The 19,597-nt window shown below is 36.2% G+C and overlaps 2 protein-coding genes across 2 annotated transcripts in view; both read right to left on the bottom strand.

The window, feature by feature from the left end:
- The window catches only part of LOC112540697 (chloride channel protein C-like), a 96,783-nt gene extending 90,743 nt beyond the window's left edge, over nucleotides 1–6,040 (bottom strand). The window contains exon 1 of the mRNA XM_088130549.1: nucleotides 786–6,040. Coding sequence (XP_087986675.1) covers nucleotides 786–1,033 — 248 coding nt within the window. The 5' untranslated portion in view covers nucleotides 1,034–6,040. The remainder of the gene's footprint in view (nucleotides 1–785) is intronic.
- Nucleotides 6,041–6,193: 153 nt separating this feature from the next.
- Nucleotides 6,194–19,084, bottom strand: UBE2V2 (ubiquitin conjugating enzyme E2 V2). Its single transcript, XM_015889602.3, has 4 exons — nucleotides 19,032–19,084; nucleotides 13,346–13,491; nucleotides 8,280–8,405; nucleotides 6,194–7,056 (listed from the first exon to the last, which is right to left on the bottom strand). Exons 1-4 carry the CDS (start codon nucleotides 19,045–19,047, stop codon nucleotides 6,910–6,912), a joined length of 435 nt encoding a protein of 144 aa, XP_015745088.1. The 5' UTR covers nucleotides 19,048–19,084; the 3' UTR covers nucleotides 6,194–6,909.
- Between the last annotated feature and the right edge of the window lie 513 nt (nucleotides 19,085–19,597).

Raw genomic sequence — 19,597 nt, 5'->3', positions numbered from 1 at the left:
GACAGATCCGTATTGTTTTCTTGCCAGCAACACAGGAATGATTTAATACTGCCTTCTGCTAGGATCATTTTTGACTTTCCAGTCTAGCCTATAACTCTGGGAATCTCCTGAGAAACCTCATCCAATTATTAACCAATACTGACCCTGCTTAGCTTCTAAGTTCCAAATAAACTAAGCAGCTGATGAAACCTAAGTAGATGGGGGCTGTTTTTCCCATACTCAGGAGTCAGTATAGGTGTACAGAAAAAGTTGGAATTTCTTAAAAGCTGCTCAAATGCACTGCTTATTTACTATTACGGAAACACGAGCCCTTCAGAGTATTAGGGTAGTATTAGGTTTTCCATTTGCTTCCCTTTGGTCTAGAGCTTAATGAAAAAAGCAAAGATAATGGCATGTTTTACTGATAGCTCAGAACCTTGGATCCCAATTTCCTATCCTTCTAAGTCCCTTTCTGAAGTTTAAGGGGCTGTTGTTTTTACACCCTGTAAAAACCTTTGACATTGGTTAATTGGACTTAGAGACAAAGAATTGATTGTGAATCATATTAGCTCTCCTGCAAAAATATTTTAAGTTTGAAAGGGGCAGTCATCCAGGAGTGAAAAATGGGAGGTCTCTGTCACACTCAAACCCCATACTACCACCATTACTATGGAATTGATTTAGATAATCAGGGATAGTTGGCCCAGCAAAAAATCTGAGCTTTAAACAATTCTGCCTTCTTAATCTCCCTCTCTTGGTCCCATTGTCAGTACCCATTTTCAGTATATATATTGAGTATACCTTACCTGTAGGCTTGCTCCTGCAGCCACATCTTATAAATGTTACTGTGTGAAGGCAAGTAATCCAGACTTTCATGGACTGAATGCTCATCTCCCTTCTCTTGAAGACTGCCTTTTCTAGAGCAATGGCTATTGTTAGGGTTCCCTTTCCATTGGAGATCAAGAGACTCAATCAAATCAGGCTGCTCTTCTGCCAGCAACATCTGATCTTCACCATCACCTGTGCACCTCTTGCGAGAAAGAAGGGTTGACATTTTTCAAAATCACTGCAGCTCACAAGAGAGATCTCAGCCTGTGAAGCTACCCAATAAAATGGGTGGCAAATTCTGCAGGAAGGAAGAATGTATCTGTACAAGAAGAGCTTGCTGATGTTGTGGGTTGGATTATGTTGGGGCTGCGGCACACAGATCCAACGTGTTTGCGGTGCCTACAGCCAGCCAGAACCAGATCTTGCTTTGTAAGGTAGCCTTTCCACTGGAAGAGACTGGCATGCAACACACTAGATGCTGGTGTTTTTTTTTCCCCCTGAACATAGGTCACTTGAAATGATAGATTTAGGAATTAAGCAGCCATTACAAATAATTTGTCCACTTAATACAAAAATGTATTACTTTTGATTATTAAGCAAAACCAAACCAAAACTCAAAAGGCTGCAGAAACATTACATAACAAGGCAAATGTCAAGGACTGTTGTATAAGGCAAGCGGTAAGGCCCACTGTCAATATCCAAATGTGCTTGAGTTCACTGCTGCTCTTCCTGTGCTATTGCTGTTTACTTTCTCTAAATAAGAGCAAAAGAAGCCCTGCTTTTCTCTTCTCTCAAGAGAAATATAAGCATGTAGGGAAAATGATGATGAGAATTCTCATGTTGCCCTACCTGGAAGATTCATAGTGAATGCCTTTTGAATATGACTAATTGTGGCAATCTGGATCTGTTACTTGTGTGACCAAGAACATAGGCATTTTCTCTCCATAAACACACACATCATATTCTCAGAAATGACTTCTGTGCAAGAATGGCACCTATCTTAGCTGAAAATAGAACACATGAAATTTTCCATAGCTTAAAATCTTGAGATATTCTTGCACATCCATCATGGAAGAAGGTAAGATTAGCTGGAGAGTGGAGTATGCTATTTTGTATGTGTGTGCGTGCACACTAGCATCACACAAATCCTTATGAAAGTTAGATGAAATATGAATTGCTTTTATATATAAAAATAGTATTGATAGGTGATAAACATAAAAGTAAATAGTAGCATACAGGAATGAAGGAGATAATCCATGACAAAAGCTTCTGAATAGAAACTGCCAGTTAATGTTTCTAAGAAACACATTTTCTTTCTTCTTGTACCACTATGTTTACTGTAAACTGAAAAATAGTATCAATACTGTTTACATAACAGGGCTTGTCAAGTCACCAACTTTAAAGTTTTGCATCAGTGCCATTATTTGTGCAGCACAATGGAGGAACACATATCACGTGGAGTTATGTTTGCTTTACAGCAGGTAGGAATAGAAGGATACATTTTAATTACAAGCTAGACTGTAAAGGGCATAGCGTGAGTTATAGATTTTATAAAGAGCAGCATCTTTGGTATCTGGAATAGGGTGGGAGGGTGACCTTTCCTCTGAGGTTTAAGATAATCTGAATAAACCATCAGAAGGATTCTATCAAACTGCCAAAAAGGTAAATAATTTTCTTTGGGTATGCTGCCATTTGAATATGGCCATCTTGGCAGTGGAAACAAGGCAAGCAAACTTATTTTATTTTTGTCTGTAAATAAATAAAATTTCTTTCCAGGACAAATAGCAGACACCTGTGTATACAACCTAGACACTACCATTAAACAAATGTCCTATAAAGTGTTTATTGGGCTGAAGTGTAATAAAGTTATTCTGCAGTGTATAATCCAGCTCATTTTCCTGCTCTGAGACAATACCAAATATAATTTTTATATTAACTTAACCTACAATAATTGAGACAGAAAAATATTAACCTTATCCTATAATACCCAAACTCAGGGTCAGCTAAGTACATTTCCCAACTCATGTCCTTCACTCAGTAAAATAAGTGTTGGAAATTTACCGCTACAAGATGCAGTGAGGCTTAATTAGCTTAGAAAAGGACAAGCCAGATTAACGGAGAAAGTAAAGGGCTTTTGACCCTGGCAGCCAGGTCGGTAGTAGTACCAGGTGATAAAATGCAGTGATGGTGAAAAGCTGCAGCTTCCCTGGAACAGCCAATTCCTAGATTCAGTGGACCCTGCACCTGAGTCAGGTGGGTTCTCTTATACTCTTACAGGCAGAGACTGAGTGCTGCCAGTTTCAGAACGCTGTTTAAAGCAGTGTTTAACCTCAACAACTTTAAGATGCGTGGACTTCAACTCCCAGAATTCCCATACTGGCTGGGGAACTCTGCGAGTTGAAGCCCATGCTTCCTAAAGTTGCTGAGGTTGAGAAACACTGGTTTAAAAGATGCCTCTCTATTTTGTGAAAGTCTGATCCTAGCAGTTTCCACATTTGGGGAGTTTTGGGGGGTGGGGAAAGCAGATTATTCTGGTTTCTTTTAGACGCATGCTGGGAGATTGTGGGGAGGAGGCTTCCCCATGCAGATGTTATTCTTTTTCGTTTAGGCCTCATAGCAGCATGATTATCTTTGAGCAAATATACAGCTTAAAATGGCATTTGTTCCAAACATTTATTATAGGTAACTACAGTGAGACAGTCAAACAAACACTGAGAAGCCAATGCAGTCAACACACATCAGAAAACAGAACACTAATAATGTACTATTCTCAGTATATCAGAATGAGTCGGTCCCTCAAAAAATAAAAATAATTTTCAAAGATCACTCATACAGAGCCAGTCCAATACATTTTGCCGCCTAAGGGAAAAGACAAAATGGCATCCCCTTATTCAACGGACATCAGCTGACCAGATTGATGGCTGCATTTTTCTTCAGCACTACCAACAAGACAGTACTCATCATTAACACCAAAGGCAACCAGAACAGCTTAGGGCTTGCAGCCATCACTTGGTGCACACAACCCTGACCTCCCAACACATCTTCTCAAATCCTTATCCCTCAGTATTTGCTGTCTGAGGCAGCTGCCTTGTTCTTTTTAATACCAAGAGTAAATCTGAACACACAGAGACTGGATTCATACAGCACTAACCCTATGCCATACGGTGATTTTAGTTTTAGCTTAGTGTGGCATGTTAGCCCAGCAACTGTGGTTTATAAAGCATGATTGATGGCTTAGTATTGCATATGAACCAGGCCATTCATGGCTTATTAAAACAAGCTATGGCTTAGCACTATGTGTGAAGCCTGAATTGTGTATCCCTCTGATGGATTCATATTTATTAAGTAACAATAGAGTTTTGATTTTGTATATTGTGACTTCAGCAAATTGTGGCTTCTTCCAGAAACCATGGTTAGAAAATGGCTTAAGTATAAACTTAAGTATATTTACTTAAGTATAAACCTATTCTCATACTTGTTAATTATCCTTTAGTAATACCTTTATTTCCAAGCACATATTTTAGACATTATTGTGCGCTGGTATTTAGGAAAGAAAAACATTTTTGCTTGCCTTATTTTTACTGTTGTCACATATACATATTTTGCACCACCAAATAGTTGATAACTTAAGGCTGATGTCAAGTTGTCCTGTCTACACATGGCTCTGTGCTAAAGGATTTTGTTTTTACAAACTTACAAGTATCATTACCCTGAAAAGTTGCCAAACTTTAAGGGGAAAAGGCACAAAGTGGCTTTAGGGTGATAGTTCATCAACCTTCACGGCTCCTCTAGATGGTTTTTGCTGCTGCCCACTCCCAGACATACTGTTCCACACTTTTTTGCTCCTGGCACATCAGTTTGGGTTATCTAAATCTTATATGTAGAATGACGTAGTCACATATATACTCCTAATTTATCAAATTAATTCCATTACATATAGAATCCTTATCAAGGGAATGGCAATTTTATGTATCAATAGATGATAGTGGAATGGAAATGGAACACAGCAAAAGCTAGGGAAGTGTACCTATCAGAATTTTTCCAAGAGAAAGCCTTCTTCATATGATTAGAATATCATAGTGGAAGGGTTTTTTTCCCAAAATGGTAGGAGCTATGCTAAAAGAATGTACGCATGTGCATACACATACACAATAGAAGAGAATATGTGTAGCTCAGGGTTGAACTGTGGAGTCCTTGGGGTTCTCTGAGCTTGACTGTTTTCTTGGAAACGTTTCGTTACCCGGCTAGGTAACATCTTCAGTGCTAGCAAGAAAACGGCCAAGCTCAGAGAACCCTAAGGACTCCACATACACATACACACACTCAAAAGTTCCATTACATTCAGAAAGCTCATGATCTAGCAAAATACATTTAGGAACTCAGCCCTGAGGCTTACTTACCATGTGTATATTTAGGGCCACTTCCCATAAGATATTTTGTAAGATAAAGATATCCAACTATAAAACATGTATTAGTTATGAAGACCACATTCAAATCACTGTTCACTTTTAATATATCTACAAGTATGGATCAACCCTTTCCTGATTTCCATTTATTCTGAAGGTAGTTGCTGCAAACTACACTTCATGAAACAAAAAAATGTTAAGAGTTTCCTAGCACAAAGCATCCTTTAAACTGTTCCCTATTTTGTTCATTAATTCAACAGGAACAAAGAAAAAGGAACTTATCTCTACATTAATGTCTCCTCTTCCCTCATGTGAAGTGAAGTTGGTGGCATAAAAAAGAGATTTCTAAGCTTAACCTTTATACCCTGAAAACAAAATTTGGCTGAACTAGTAATTATCCATCCACAATGACTACACAGATCAAAGGCTTCTTGTACCTTAGATAGTACCTTAGTTCCTGGCATATGAACAACAGACCTCAATTTGTTGGAGAAGGGGTTTGCATGCACTGATTGTGTAACACCTTAATCAATATGAAAAGAAAAGAATTCTAAGGCAGAATGAATTTTCAACAACCTTACTGTCCATCTAGGGCTCCTGAATCATCCAGTAGCAATAGCACAGAATTCAAATGCACCTAAAAACCCAGCCCTGACATACTTGCAAGGAGTTGTATCTTTCCCCATCCTTTCATTTTTAATACTATACCTGCTAATAGTGAAGAGAGTTCAAGAATTCAACATACAAACTGAACATCACAAAAGCAAAAAGGTTACAATTAGAGGGCCGTTCAGTTTAAAATTAAAGAAAAAGAATTACACGTGCAGAGTCTAATATAACTGGTTCCGCTATAATTGCCCCAGCAGCCTAAGATACCAAGAAAAAGAGAGTAATTAAGACAAGATTAGGAGCAGCATTTGACTTCTCAATCTTGCAAGGTACTGCCAGCATAAGTTTAGAAACAGCACAGCCTCAGGGGATATTTTTCACATTTTATTTACATTTGAAGACTAACTTTATTCTCAATCACATATCCATACACCTATTTCCTTTTTGTTTGTTTCACTAAAACTTAAATGCATGGTTTATTAGAACGAAGACTGTAAACAAATATTTGCAATGTCCATTACATGAAACACACAGGAGCTGCTTAAAAGAAAATCATTCCCCCATTTTATAAATACAAGTATCAAAACAATCCTGACCATATTCTGAAACACTACTAGCAGTCAGCACCCACACATTGCAAAAATTAAACAAGTTGAGCAATGGTATTTGCAGTACCTGCTACTTAATTGTTTTAATCTGCAGCTCTTTCACTAAAGCAAGATGGGTAAAGCATGCCATTAGTTTTTTTTTTTTCTTCTTGAGAAAAAGTTTCTGAAACATTATTCCACAGCAACCTGACACTTCCCGTCATGCGCTCATCTTGAAACACTGGAGCTCCAAATTTAGGCTACTTCAGGCTTATGCTTAAAATGATAGTGCTTGGTAAAGAGGAAAAAATTGTGCTGCCTTTTTTCTCTGATTGTGCCTGAAAACATATGGGGCATACATATACATATATATTCTTTCAATGTCCAGATCATATACACCAGCAGAAACTCTTATGTGTGGGTGGTTTGCATTGTGAAATTGAATCAAGACATTAACATAAGTAGAAGTTGTTTAAGACAAGTTTGGGATTCAGCTAAAATTAATTGTTGTATGTTTGCCCTTCTGGAGGTTGTGGAAGCTTCATATTTTCTTTGGACATCATTAGACGCCTTAACTCTTGAAGTACAACTTTAATGCTATAACAATTTTGCCATTTTGCTAACACTGGTATGCTTCGTGCATCCACCTATAAAGAAAGAAATCATACATTTAAACACAGAATGCAGAATCATTGATTCTAGAATGATGTCAACAGCCAGCATGTATATTTCAGAGAATATGAACACCAATTTAAACCTATGGCTTGGTGCTAAAACTGCTGCATTCATTTATAAGTGCAAAAAATGGAGACTATTGATCATTATAACATGAAAGAAATCATAGCTCACAGTGTCTCAAATAAGAACTTTTGGTGCCCTTTGAAGTGTGTTTTTTTTAAAATCCAAACTACAGAGGGATGCTTTCAAGACATGAAAATAATTTTTGCTCAACAACTCAGAAATGGAAAAGCAGATGAAAAGCAGTAAATCATTATGCACTGATATACTATCACATTCTTATATTGTCATATTCAGAAAATACCCTTTAACTGTCAATATGCACCAATTAATTTTTCTGGGATAGTATAGCAAGCATTCAATGATATTGCTTTATCTTTAAAAAAAAAATACTGAGCAACTGCATGAAATTTCAGGCACACGCATAACTGTTGGCTTTTAAAATAGAAATTCTTATGTAGTATTCTTCAACAACTTGCAGATACAATCTCATTAATAGTTTATCTATCCATCCATCCATCCATCCAGGATGGTCCAGTTAGATCTGTACATTAAGGGGATTATCAGAAACAAACATCTTCAGCCGTTCCTCCATCAGTCCCCCAAACACTCTGCTAAATCTGTAGTCTGACTTTAGGAAATTCCCATGCAACAGCTTATACTATTCAGCAACAGTGAACCATGGAGACTGTTGGAGGCATTGTGCAGCTCCCACTAGTTCCCTTCACTGTGGACTTACCCAAGTTCAGTTCTGTGTTTCACTAGTCTGTGACAGATAACAAATAAAATGCTACTACTAAATTAAAAGTTTTAAGTTTTACTGTTAATTACTGAACATCCTACTGTGGGCTGTTTTATATCTGAATCAAAATTTTAATTCTGTGGTGTATTTACCAATATGCATTTTTTTAAAAAAGTATTATTTTGTCTTTTAAATTTGTAATCAAGTTATCTCCACATTATTTTGGCAATAAATAGTTATAGTAATCTAGATAGTTACAACCAATATATGACAACTTATAAAGAAGTATATTCCTTAATCACAGGTATGCCCAACCTCTCCTGCCAAGCAGAATCCTTCACAGCTTTTCTGCCAAATTAAACTAGTTGGCTCATTTTGCATCCAACTTACCATTCCATTGGAATTATTTATTCCATTCATATTAATTTTAGTTACAAATCTAACTGTTGGAGGTGCTTCAGGATATTTAGGCCCACACTCTACTTTCAAGCTGTATATTCTGTTTTCATAATTTGTCTAGTAAATAGAGAAGACAAAAAGTTAATCATAATGAAAGTTAATATGCATTCACAATTTTAAGAAAACAACTAAATAAAACCACCCCTATTTCAGGGCTGGTAAAGTTTTGCTGATTAGATGCAGCAGAAATTGAGGAGTGCTAGGGATATAATACAATATTCACTTCTGCTAATCAGCTGATTAATAGATTTTAGGTTTTTAGAAGGAGCTGCACTTACAGCCATTTTAAGTAATTGTAGAATTATCACCATTCCACAAAGGATTTGTTTGAAAACCTGGTTTCTATTCCACTTGAGAATATGCATGCATAGCAACCCTAACTAAATGGGGACAAGTAACACAAGATTTTCAATTTGATTAATAAAAGCATGGACGCTACAGGATTATCTGTTTGCTTGGCATTATAGACTACTTTAGGCATATTATATTAAAGGATTTAGCCAAATATTATTTTCAAAAAATACATCAGAGAAATTTAAATACATTTACTCCTACAAAAGAAATTCCTTGTAATTGTTCAAAGAATCAATTTTACACCGAGAATGTACTGAGCTTTGAGAGCTGCATGCAGGCCCTAAGATATTTGATGTGGTTCTCAGTTCCTCCAAATGTTATCATTTGATTATATTTATTAATGTGATGGAAGGGGAAAATTATTAAATGCATGTGAAGTAATCAATTTCCTTGACTTTAATTAAAACTTAAATAACTATACATTTAAATTAAACTAAATCAAAGTTAGCTTTTGTCCTGCCACAGCAATTTCTTTGTTCTAAACCTGCTTAGGTTTTTAAATGGCAGCCCTGGCATGCCGTGATAGCTCAACTGTAGCTCTTGATCCTAAAATAATGTGCATACTTGTCACAGAAGAAAATAATGGTGGCAGAATACAATCAATAAATTAATCACAAGTCCAGAACTTGCCAAATAAAACAAAAGTTAACTTAAGATCAATTTCAGTAAATTTCTAACAGTTTGAAGATAAATACCAAAATGGAGGGAGGCTAATTACACTTGCTTTTTCAACTTAACCAAGCTATAAGGGTTTTCCTTACAACCCAGTTTTTCCCACTGAAAACAGTTTGCTTTACGCTTGTTACATGTACATGATAATTAATAATGATAATCTCAAATCCTGGTGCTGTTATGGGGCACTTAAGATGGATATGGCCCTTCCAGTTCCCAAAATTCATGACTCTGTGCAATGATTGGGCTACATACAAATTTACAAAGCAGGTTTCTCCTTGTGCAACGGTATTTCCTGATCTCATTTAGAGTGGTTCCCTATCCTTTTATAGCAGATTTGAGGACCGCCTAAAAATGCAAAAATTAAAAATAACCAGAAGATTACAACATAAGATTCAACCCATTAAGGTAGAAAGGTTCTTCACACCTGCTTACTTCCATTTTTCCATATTTGCTCAAGAAGCAATTTAGATTTTGAGCTAAAACAACACAAAATGACAGCATTTAGGGCACTGTCCTAACTTGAAAACAATGGTTCTTTTACAGCTTCCCACTTACAAGAAAGTAATTGCCTCCTTTATTATTTTTATTATTTCAATGGAATTGTTTCTGTGTACAAGTAAAAAGTAAAGTTCCTTCAAGTCAAACTTGATTCCTGGTGACTTAATGGATATACTTCTCTCTGCAGCAATATGAAGTGGTTTGCCAATCCATTTTGTTTGTTTTTCACTTTTCATCTGGTCCAAAGCCCTGGGAATCCTCGCAGGTTTCCAGTCAAGTACTAACCAGGTCTAAGCCTGCTTAGTTTCCATGCCCAGATGATGATGCTATCCAGATGCAAAGTAGTATGTAATTATTTAATTTCTATTTGGCTTATTAACAATATACAATGACTAAATAAGTCATTAATTAGCAAATGATCTGACTACGAATCAGAAATACATACATAAAACTAAACTGAGAAAATTGTGGGTTTACATCAAACTAATCATCAGACAGATGACTGGAGATTAATCTAAGAATTAACAGAAGCTACAAAATAGGATTGTCAACTACTTCCTTGAAGAAACATATTAAGCAACTGGCAATAGGAGTTCAGCCTCCTCTCCTAGACAGAATGGCATTCAACATAAGGATTACAGCTTTGGGTCCAGATCATAACTAAAGGTATGGCTAGGATGGTACTAAGTTTAAGCTAAGTGCACATTGTGTCTGTTCCTTGTAACATATGGCCATAGTAATAAAGACCCTAATTTCTTCTCAGCTATATTACTATTAAAACATTCTAGATAAAACTGACTCTTAAAACTTTAGGTAGCGAAGTTGCAAATAGGCTATTTACTGGACCTAGATATTAAGGGCTTACAGTTCCTTTATTTCCATATTTATATCAGTATCCAATTTATTTTTAAGCCCAAACTAATCTTTAAAGCCTATGCAATTTGGATTCAGATCACCTGAAATACCATTAACTCCAACACTAAAATGTTAAATATAAAGTTATATAATATCTAAATATATGTATAGGTTTCAAAGAAGTAAAACCCTTTATGCCACCAACATGTGACAGGTTTGGCAAAACAGGGAGGAGTCCTTTTTAATGAGTAACAATTCTACTATGATAGATTCTTCATTAATTTTGCTGCCACAAACAAATATTTTCTGGAATTTTGTAATAGATATATGAAGGCTCTGTCTTTAAGGTCTAATTATGATTTTCTAGATGATCGCTGAAATAATATACATGAAGAGCTTTGAAAATGTAAACTCCTTAATACTAACTATAATAGTCCAAAATGAGTCCAGTGTATTTGTTTAATGCTTTTACACTTATGAAAAAGAGATTCATACATTAGGCAGATGGTAAACCAGGTACAAAGTCTTTATTGTGATGATGACTCAGAGACATTTGCTTACCATCAAATTAATTAATCAAATTAATCTTTTAGATGCCAAATTGAAACCTCTTCCTGATCAATGACTTTGGACTTTTAAAAAATAATAATTTAATTAGAAGTTTTCATTATAGCTGCATTTGAAACTATATCAATAATTTTAAAGATATGACTGGATAAAGAATATTATATAAAAGTCTCAATTGAAACCTAAAAGAGTTTGGGAGAAAACTGTAGAAGTGTTAGTATGTCCTTCCAGAATGCTTACTTCTGGGCTTCTTCCCTTGTGACCATTCTAATGAATAAAAATATTTGCAGATGAATTATTGCTTCTTTTTCAAAGCAGGAGGAACTGTCAACAGTACATTAATATATGATTTTCTATCATTAATCCTGACTGAATCTTCTGAATCAACCAAGTTCAACCTACTGGGTTCAGGCTGAAAAATATTTATCACTCTTTCAACAGCACTAAACAAATCCTCAACCTTCTCAGTGCTGGGATCTCCATTCTGTAGAGCTTTCTTCAGCTTAAACTAATAAGTGGTACTTAAGCAATAGATTGTTACTTTTAGAAAATTAGATTAGAATACTTATGTCTGATTTAATCTGAGTTACTACCTGCTGATTAAAAAAAGTCTTTAAAAATTGGGTCTTTTGGTCCCCCAGTGGGCCCCTTGATGGCTTTCAGCTCAAATAAAACAAAATATAACAACATAAATATAATACTCTAATTAATCAAGCATCATATATGCTAGAATTATAAAAAGAAGTAAAAGCGTGCTAGTATAAGCACCATCCTATTTAAAGATATTCTTTTACACCAAATTTCAATTATTTGGTTTGCTAGTAAACAAAATTCATTAAATTGTGCTCAGCAAATTTGTATCAAATAGCAAAATGCTGCATAATATTGATACACAAAACTAACAAGGCAGTAATGTCTAAGATAAAGCAGGCACAGTGATTGACATTGGGATATATAACAAGAAATTCATACTCCAAACCCAGCAACAGACAATCATCTAGGAGGTCTAGGAGGGATGCAATGGATAGAGAGGAGGGTGGGCAGCAGGTGACAGACATGATTTCCATTTGGCAGTAGCTCTCATTCCCTTCTTTTACTTTATCTCAAATATCAACATTGTGGGCAAATCTGCAGGCCCACAAAATAAAGGGAGGAAAAGCAATACATCTTTGGATTCTTTAAGGCCAACTGACCTCTTGCCACTTCTCTTTCCAGCTCTTTGCCATTTTCAATTGCTGGAATATGGGCAGATATACATAAAAAAAAAAAAAAAAGAGTGGAAAGAAGGGTGATCTGCAAGAAAACCTAACATGGACAAGATTTTTTATTTCTGAAAATCATGTCAATTTCTTGGCAAATTATAGCTATCTAGTATCAAATTCAATACTACCATGGAACAGGATAATATATTTCAGTTGGGTCGCTATTGCATAGTAATACTCCAAATTCACGTATGCTTCACATTGTGCAATGGCCATCAGGAGGGACTATCTTCTCAATATATGTTCTCATTACAGAGTTAATAAACATATACTATATGAAGATATTTACCCTTATTATTAGTGTGTTGCTCATGTCTTAGTCTGGGCATGTAAGAAATATTTCTAATAATATCCAAGAAGGGAAAATAAGCTTTTGTAACTTTTTTTTTTAGATTTTTTACCCACCTTCATTACTTTTAAAAACAACTCAAGGCGGGGAATATACCTAATACTCCTTCATCCTCCTATTTTCCCCACAACAACAACCCTGTGAGGTAAGTTGGGCTGAGAGAGAGTGACTGGCCCAAAGTCACGCAGCCAGCTTTCATGCCTAAGGCGGGACTAGAACTCACAGTCTCCCACTTTCTAGCCTAGTGCCTTAACCACTAGACCAAACTGGCTCTCTTCTCAACTTCCTCTGTTAGTTAAAAGTCTCATGACAAATACCACATTAAGATTCAAAGGAAGACCGGAACATAACTGTAATTAACTGCCACTGATCATGTTCTCTTTAAAACATGTCCCAAATGTTTCTTTTAAAAAAAATATTTAACTTGCAGCACCGACCCTTGGTGGTCCAATAATCATGCCTGTCCACCGTGTAAGTGTCATGTCTTCATCATCTTCCAGACCCCAGCTTACTGTACCATCTCCTACTCCTTTTTGACCCTCTTCAAGTTCTTCCAACAAGCGAAAATTACGAGGGACTTTAACTATTGGGGAGAAATGAAGTAATATTAACAATATTAAAAAACAGTATTAAGAATTCATTTAACCTATTAATAAATAAGTTTCATCCAATCCAACCATTACAAATCACACATCAGAATGTTTGTATTTAAACAAGAACAAAAACATCTTTATAGTAAACATATTACATCCCAAATAGACATAAAACCATTATACATAAAATAGGTGTTTCAAATTATGTGGATAAAAGTTTAATTCACTTTCTTATAGGTCTTCTTTTAAATGGTAGATTCCAAATTAATCTCAAATTTCATATTTGGAAGTCAGACAAGTCAATTTTCTGCATCAGAAAATAGTTCTTTTGATAGCAAAGGTTTTTTTTTAGTTCATATCCTTCATAGTCTCAATGAAACATTGTCAGATATGCATAATCAAATCTTGACTTAATACTTTGTTCTTTCCAGAACATATAAAACTTTCTTTCTCCATAGCGAGGCACTGAAATTAGAAAGATGCTAACTACTAGTTTTAGAACAAGCCAGGATATGAAACCAATTTCAAACCATAGTTTATAGTTTCTGATTTGTTGTGAAGTTGATGGCTGTAGTTCTGTGATTTGGACAAAACAGAAAACTATGGATAATTAGAGGCCTCCTGATTAGTTTTATTACACTGAGGCCAGGTGCAGGGTGGGTGCTCTGGAGGGCATGAGGGAGCGTGGCAGGAGCGGGACCGATTTGCAACCTTCCCTGCCAGCTTGTGGGAACCCAGCAGGGAAGGCTGCAATAGTGATCACGTGACCATGGGACACTGCAACCATCGTAAGTGCAAGCTGATTGCCAAGCATCCAGAGCGCAATCAAATGACCGCAGGGGTGCTGGAACAGTCAGAACTTCGAGGACCGGTTGTTAAGTACCATTTGTTCAGCACTGTTGTAACTTCAAATGGTTGCTGAATGAGTGGTCGTTAACCAAGGACTATATACGCACCACAACTGAAGATTTTCACTAATCTTGGTGATAACCATTATTATCTGTATTACTTTTAATATAATAATGTTATTTTATGCCTACTTTTTACTCATATCTATAATTTTAGATGTATGTGTTTCTATGTAGTACTTTCTAGCCTTGTAATAAAGGTTTGTTAACCAGATACTTACTCTGGGGAAAGTATCTGGTACAAAGTAAGTTTATGATACTTCGTTTTCTTATCAATAAAATGCTCCAAATCCAGAGACTATACTGGTTGCTGAAGCTGGTACCCATATCAAATTATTCATTCAAATGTGGACATATCTGATTCTTTGTGTATATTAACAATTATGCAAACATGCAGTGCCATTTAAGATGGTTTGTTCACATCCCTAGTTTTTGGAGACAAACTGAGGAAAGGTCTATGGGTATTTAATAGATGATACCTGCAGCTCAAGATCACTATACTTGGCCAGCACACACTTATTTTAACCAGATGTAGATGTATAAACTTTTCTGATATATGTAAGCAGGAGTACTGCCATTGCTTCCCACAAGATTTCCTAAATGCACATGGCTTTAAAAGAACAGATGGATATACATTAGCATTTGTCCCATTGTAACTGTTATCTACTTACTTATCAAATATGTTTAGAATATGCTTTAATGTGTACATACCTATCAGCATGTTTTACAGTAGCTAAATACTATAAGCAATTTCTGCTTTCTCAAAAATATATACTTTTAAAAAGTCTTGTTAAAACTGTGCCAATCTCACTTCCGACTAAGAATGACAGAAGGCAAGAGTTGCCAGGCGAAATCTGTTTTTAACTGGAACCACCCACAATATAGCCATGTATTACAACTTAAATTTTAAAAATTGCCAAAAGTTTATAATTGTTGAACCTATTGCTTTAGTTGCTTATTGTCTTTGATTATAATTACATCTTTATCAAAATGTTGAATGTTTAATAATACATTAAATTTACCACAAAATTAAATGGCTCCAGACTTACATTCTCCATCATAACATAAAGCAAAGAAAAACAAATACATCCAACATCTAATAAAAGTTAGAACAATATTTTCACCCTTCATACAGAAAATGCTCAATTTGGTTTTGACCAATGTATCCCTCCTCCAACACACTAAGCCACAAAAACTAATCAAGATTAAAACTAAGCAAGGTTGGTAATATATGAATATAGTTGCCAACCTGTTAACTGATTCAGATAGTCTATTTATTTCTTTTAAATAAACTACTGCACTTTCATTTTATAAAGCAAAGTATACCTAGGAGTGCATACTGTACTTTCTTGGGAGAACTTAATTAAGAATGCCACCAGTGTCTTACTGCAACACGCTAAGGTTCACCTAAGTCTTTGTAAAGAATTCAAAGCACTAGCAGATATTTGATGATCTTCTGGAGACCTGTCAGCTACCAATTTGGGATTACATACAATCTAACTTTTCTCTAATTGTTAGTTATTTGTTATACAAATATGGCACTATAGCTCCCAGACAAAAACTAGCAAAACACCACAATTACTAACATTGGACAAAGTTGTATTAATTCAGGGAAACATTTGGGTTTTAACCTGATTAATTTGCTAAAGTAGGTTTTAATCAGGATATAGGTTTTTTCCCCCTCCCCTGTTCCTCCTGATACTTTCATCTGCACTTCATTGGTTCATTTTTGGTTTTAATTTTAATATTGTATGTTTGACATTATTGCCTATCCTGAATGCTGTTTTGGGAAATGTGAGATATAAATTTAGTAATTAAAATAATAAATTTATTATTTATCACTTATACCTCTAATGCTAAACTGATTTCAGGTTACAGAATTAACATTTTAAAATCCTTATTTTTCAATAGAAACATTGCTCTGTTCTATGAGATGCAGCTACACAGGGTAAATTCTACCATTAACAACTTGAATGTATAAAAATTACTATCTCTCTCAAAACATCCAGTCATCACACTTTTTTTTTCTGTATACTGATTGATTCATCTATATCCTTTAAATGCAAGGATTTAATAAAGATTTTATCAGTGAAGAAGAAGCCTTTATAGAGCAATATGATCTGTTAAAACTACCAATGCATAAATCATTTCCCAGTAGGCTTGGATCATGAAACCATGTGTATCTTGCTTACTTAATGTGCATCCTGCATGCCTGTTATTTCCCACTATATGATCCTAATCACATAATGTCTTCTTAATTCAGAACTCCATTCATCTCAACCTCTTAAGCAGTACAACATTATGTTATTTGGAATGACTTATTTGGACAAGGTTTAAATGTTCCAGGGTGGAAGTGAAGAATGTTTCCTGAATAGCAGTTTTGTATCTGTTTAATTTCCATATAATTAGTATAACTGATTTTAAAAAAAACTATGTTGAAATGAATGCATATAGCAGCAATTAAAATATATTTCCAGAATACAGAAAAAATAATTATTTTAAGATTATAGGAATCTATGGTTTACTCATCAATGACTACTATGCATTATAAGTAGTCAAGATTAGATTTCTGTAATGCATTATACACTGGGCTATCTTTAAAGGCAATCTAAGAGCTACTGTTCATGCAGAAGGCAGCTGTCAGAATGTCAGGTGAAACAGTTAAGCAGAAGAGACTGACACCCATCCTAAAAAAGCCCATAGACTACCCATGAGCTATCAGACACAATTCAAGTATTTAAAGCAGCACCTCCACAGGTATTTGAGATCCCACACATTGAGGCTGGCAATTAAGACTTTGCTTGTAATTTCACTACTTAATATAAATCCTACTGTAGTGGCTCTTTTAGTTAGTATATACCACATACCAATTTCCCTCTTAGGAAAGGAGAGCTGACCCCATTTTGTCAAGTTTTAAATAATAATTAAAAATACATGTGAAGTAAATAATTACTTCATTATTTGTGAAGTAATACTAAATATTTTGATTCTTAGTATTACTTCACAAAGATATGGTAAACATGTATTTTTTTTTTACAGATGCCTGTTGTTAAAACATTTGTGTAGATACAAATCTATAGCTTTTTAATTTTTAATTAAAATATTTTATTTTAAATTAATGATAATTTTATTGCTTTATATACTGCACTGGACTCTTAAAAGGGAAATACAAACATAAAAATAATAAATCACTTACATTGTGTGCAAAACATCCTGTTTCAAAAGAAACAATATTTACAGTCTAAGCAAATAAGAATATAAGAGCAGCTGCCAAAGGCCTACTTGCCTTATCATGACAACTGGATGCCCACAGGAAACTCAGAAGCAAGTTATGAATACAACAGCATCTTCCGGGTAACTATGATTAATGTTCACTGATTTAACAATCTCATCTATTATCAACAATGGATTGAAGTCACAATAATTCAACAGCCTAAAACATCATATTAATGATGTAGCAACACAATCTGTAACATTAGAACACTTCAATAAATACAGAGCTGAGATGCAATGAGGTCATTTTATGAACCCAATGCAAGTATTGATTTAATCCATTTTTTTTGGATCAATTCAGAATACTACAAAAATAATTTATGTCAATATAGGAAGATTAATGCATATGCACACTGGATCATTTTTGTTTTATTTTTCCACATTCACTGAAGTACCACACCATCCTTCAGAAGCACAGGGTGAATTTCTGGTTAACCTATATGTCTACTCCACAAACAAGAAAAAAATCTGTTTTTAATCAGTGTATGAACAATGAGGAGAAATGGACAAAATACTGAGAATACCCAAGCCAAAGAAGAGAGATACAGAGGACAAGGCATACTATGGTGCTACAAAAGAGTACAATTATTAATATTTATTTTTATCATATTGCCTAAGCAAACCAACAAAAAAAGAAAACTATATGCAAAATCCCAAGCTTATAAGTTGCTTAAGACTCAGATCTTATTTCTTGAGATGTGAAGGAAGTTAGCCAAGATGACAGAGAAGGAAAGTGCATGAGATTATCAGAAAGAAAACCTTAAAAGCAAGCATTCTTCAGAACCAACAGAATAGTAAGCGAAGATGCCGGGCAGAACTCATACTTTTTTTTTTTAAGCTGTTAATCATGTATGTCCCAGCCTCGAATTTCTGTGCTTTCAAAGCGAAACTCGCGACTGAGTTCAGGTTGGCTTGGGAAGAGCCGCATTTGTCAGCATTCTGGCTGGAAAAGGATGCGACTGAAGACATTGCTCAGCTAGCACAGCCCAAGCCCTACAACTTTCCGCCAGAGGAGGATTCAAAGACCCGGGAAACCGCTCCCCGCCCGTCAAGACCGAAAAGCCGCCTGGAAGGCGCGTCTGACGCCCTCCACAAGTGACCCCAACACGTTCCTAGCCTGGTCCCTTTTCCCCCCGGCCTCTTCCAGGAGAACTCCCTGCCCCGGCGCCAACCCCGCGGCCTCTTCCCCGCTTCCCCGGGGTGGAACTTCAGTCGGGCTGCACTGATGCCGCTCACCCGAGGGTTAGTCTCAGCCCCCCGCTCACATCCTTAACATCGGAGGCCCTCCCTCCCAACCGACAGCACCGCAGCACGCCCCAAATGACCCCCACCCCAATCTCAGCACAGACCTGTGGATCCGGCCATCTTGTCCAAACCCCTCCCCCACCAGCCGGAAACACACTGGCGCTCAACGCGTGAGGGTTGCTTTGCGTACAACGTCATTTCCTGGAAACAAGCCCCTCCCCTCCCCCCTCTCTGAACTGTCTGGTTTCTGTGGGTAGAGCCGCGAGGCGGAGGGCCCGATTAGAGTGCGGGCTTTTGCATCTGGGGAGGAAGGGCGCGCTAGCGCTGCCGCGTAAATAGAGGAACGAGGTTGGGAAGAGTGGGGCGATTTGTAGATTTTAGGGGACCTAGTCCTAATAGGCTCGTTGGTTTGAATAAACACCATTAAATGCAGGGAGACTTCTGGCGCTTCTCCTGTAATAATTCTCATTTAAAACCTGCCTGTACTTCGTCTTCCCGGTCTTTAGGTAGCCTTCCTCAACCGGACGCTTATCAGAAGAGCTAGACTGCAACTGTAATAACATTCAGTTTATGCTGGCTAGGAGTTGGTTGTGGGGATAATAGGCCAGGGCTGGACTGGGGGAAAAATCCAGCGCATGCTCGTTAGTATCGTCAATAATGACAAATGGAA

The sequence above is a fragment of the Python bivittatus genome, unplaced genomic scaffold, assembly GCF_059951505.1.
Source record: "Python bivittatus isolate LINGU-HERP-01145 unplaced genomic scaffold, Pbiv_v1 ctg000840_np1212, whole genome shotgun sequence".
Taxonomy (NCBI): Eukaryota; Metazoa; Chordata; class Lepidosauria; order Squamata; family Pythonidae; genus Python; species Python bivittatus.
This window is presented reverse-complemented; position numbering and strand designations above follow the sequence as displayed.

Excerpts from the sequence above, each read along its gene's own strand:
- UBE2V2 (XM_015889602.3), bottom strand. Across the intron at positions 8,406-13,345 it reads TGATTATTGGACCACCAAGG|ACAAATTATGAAAACAGAAT; the intron begins GTCGGTGCTGCA and ends TCTATTTACTAG. Across the intron at positions 7,057-8,279 it reads TAAATAATTCCAATGGAATG|GTGGATGCACGAAGCATACC; the intron begins GTAAGTTGGATG and ends CTTTCTTTATAG.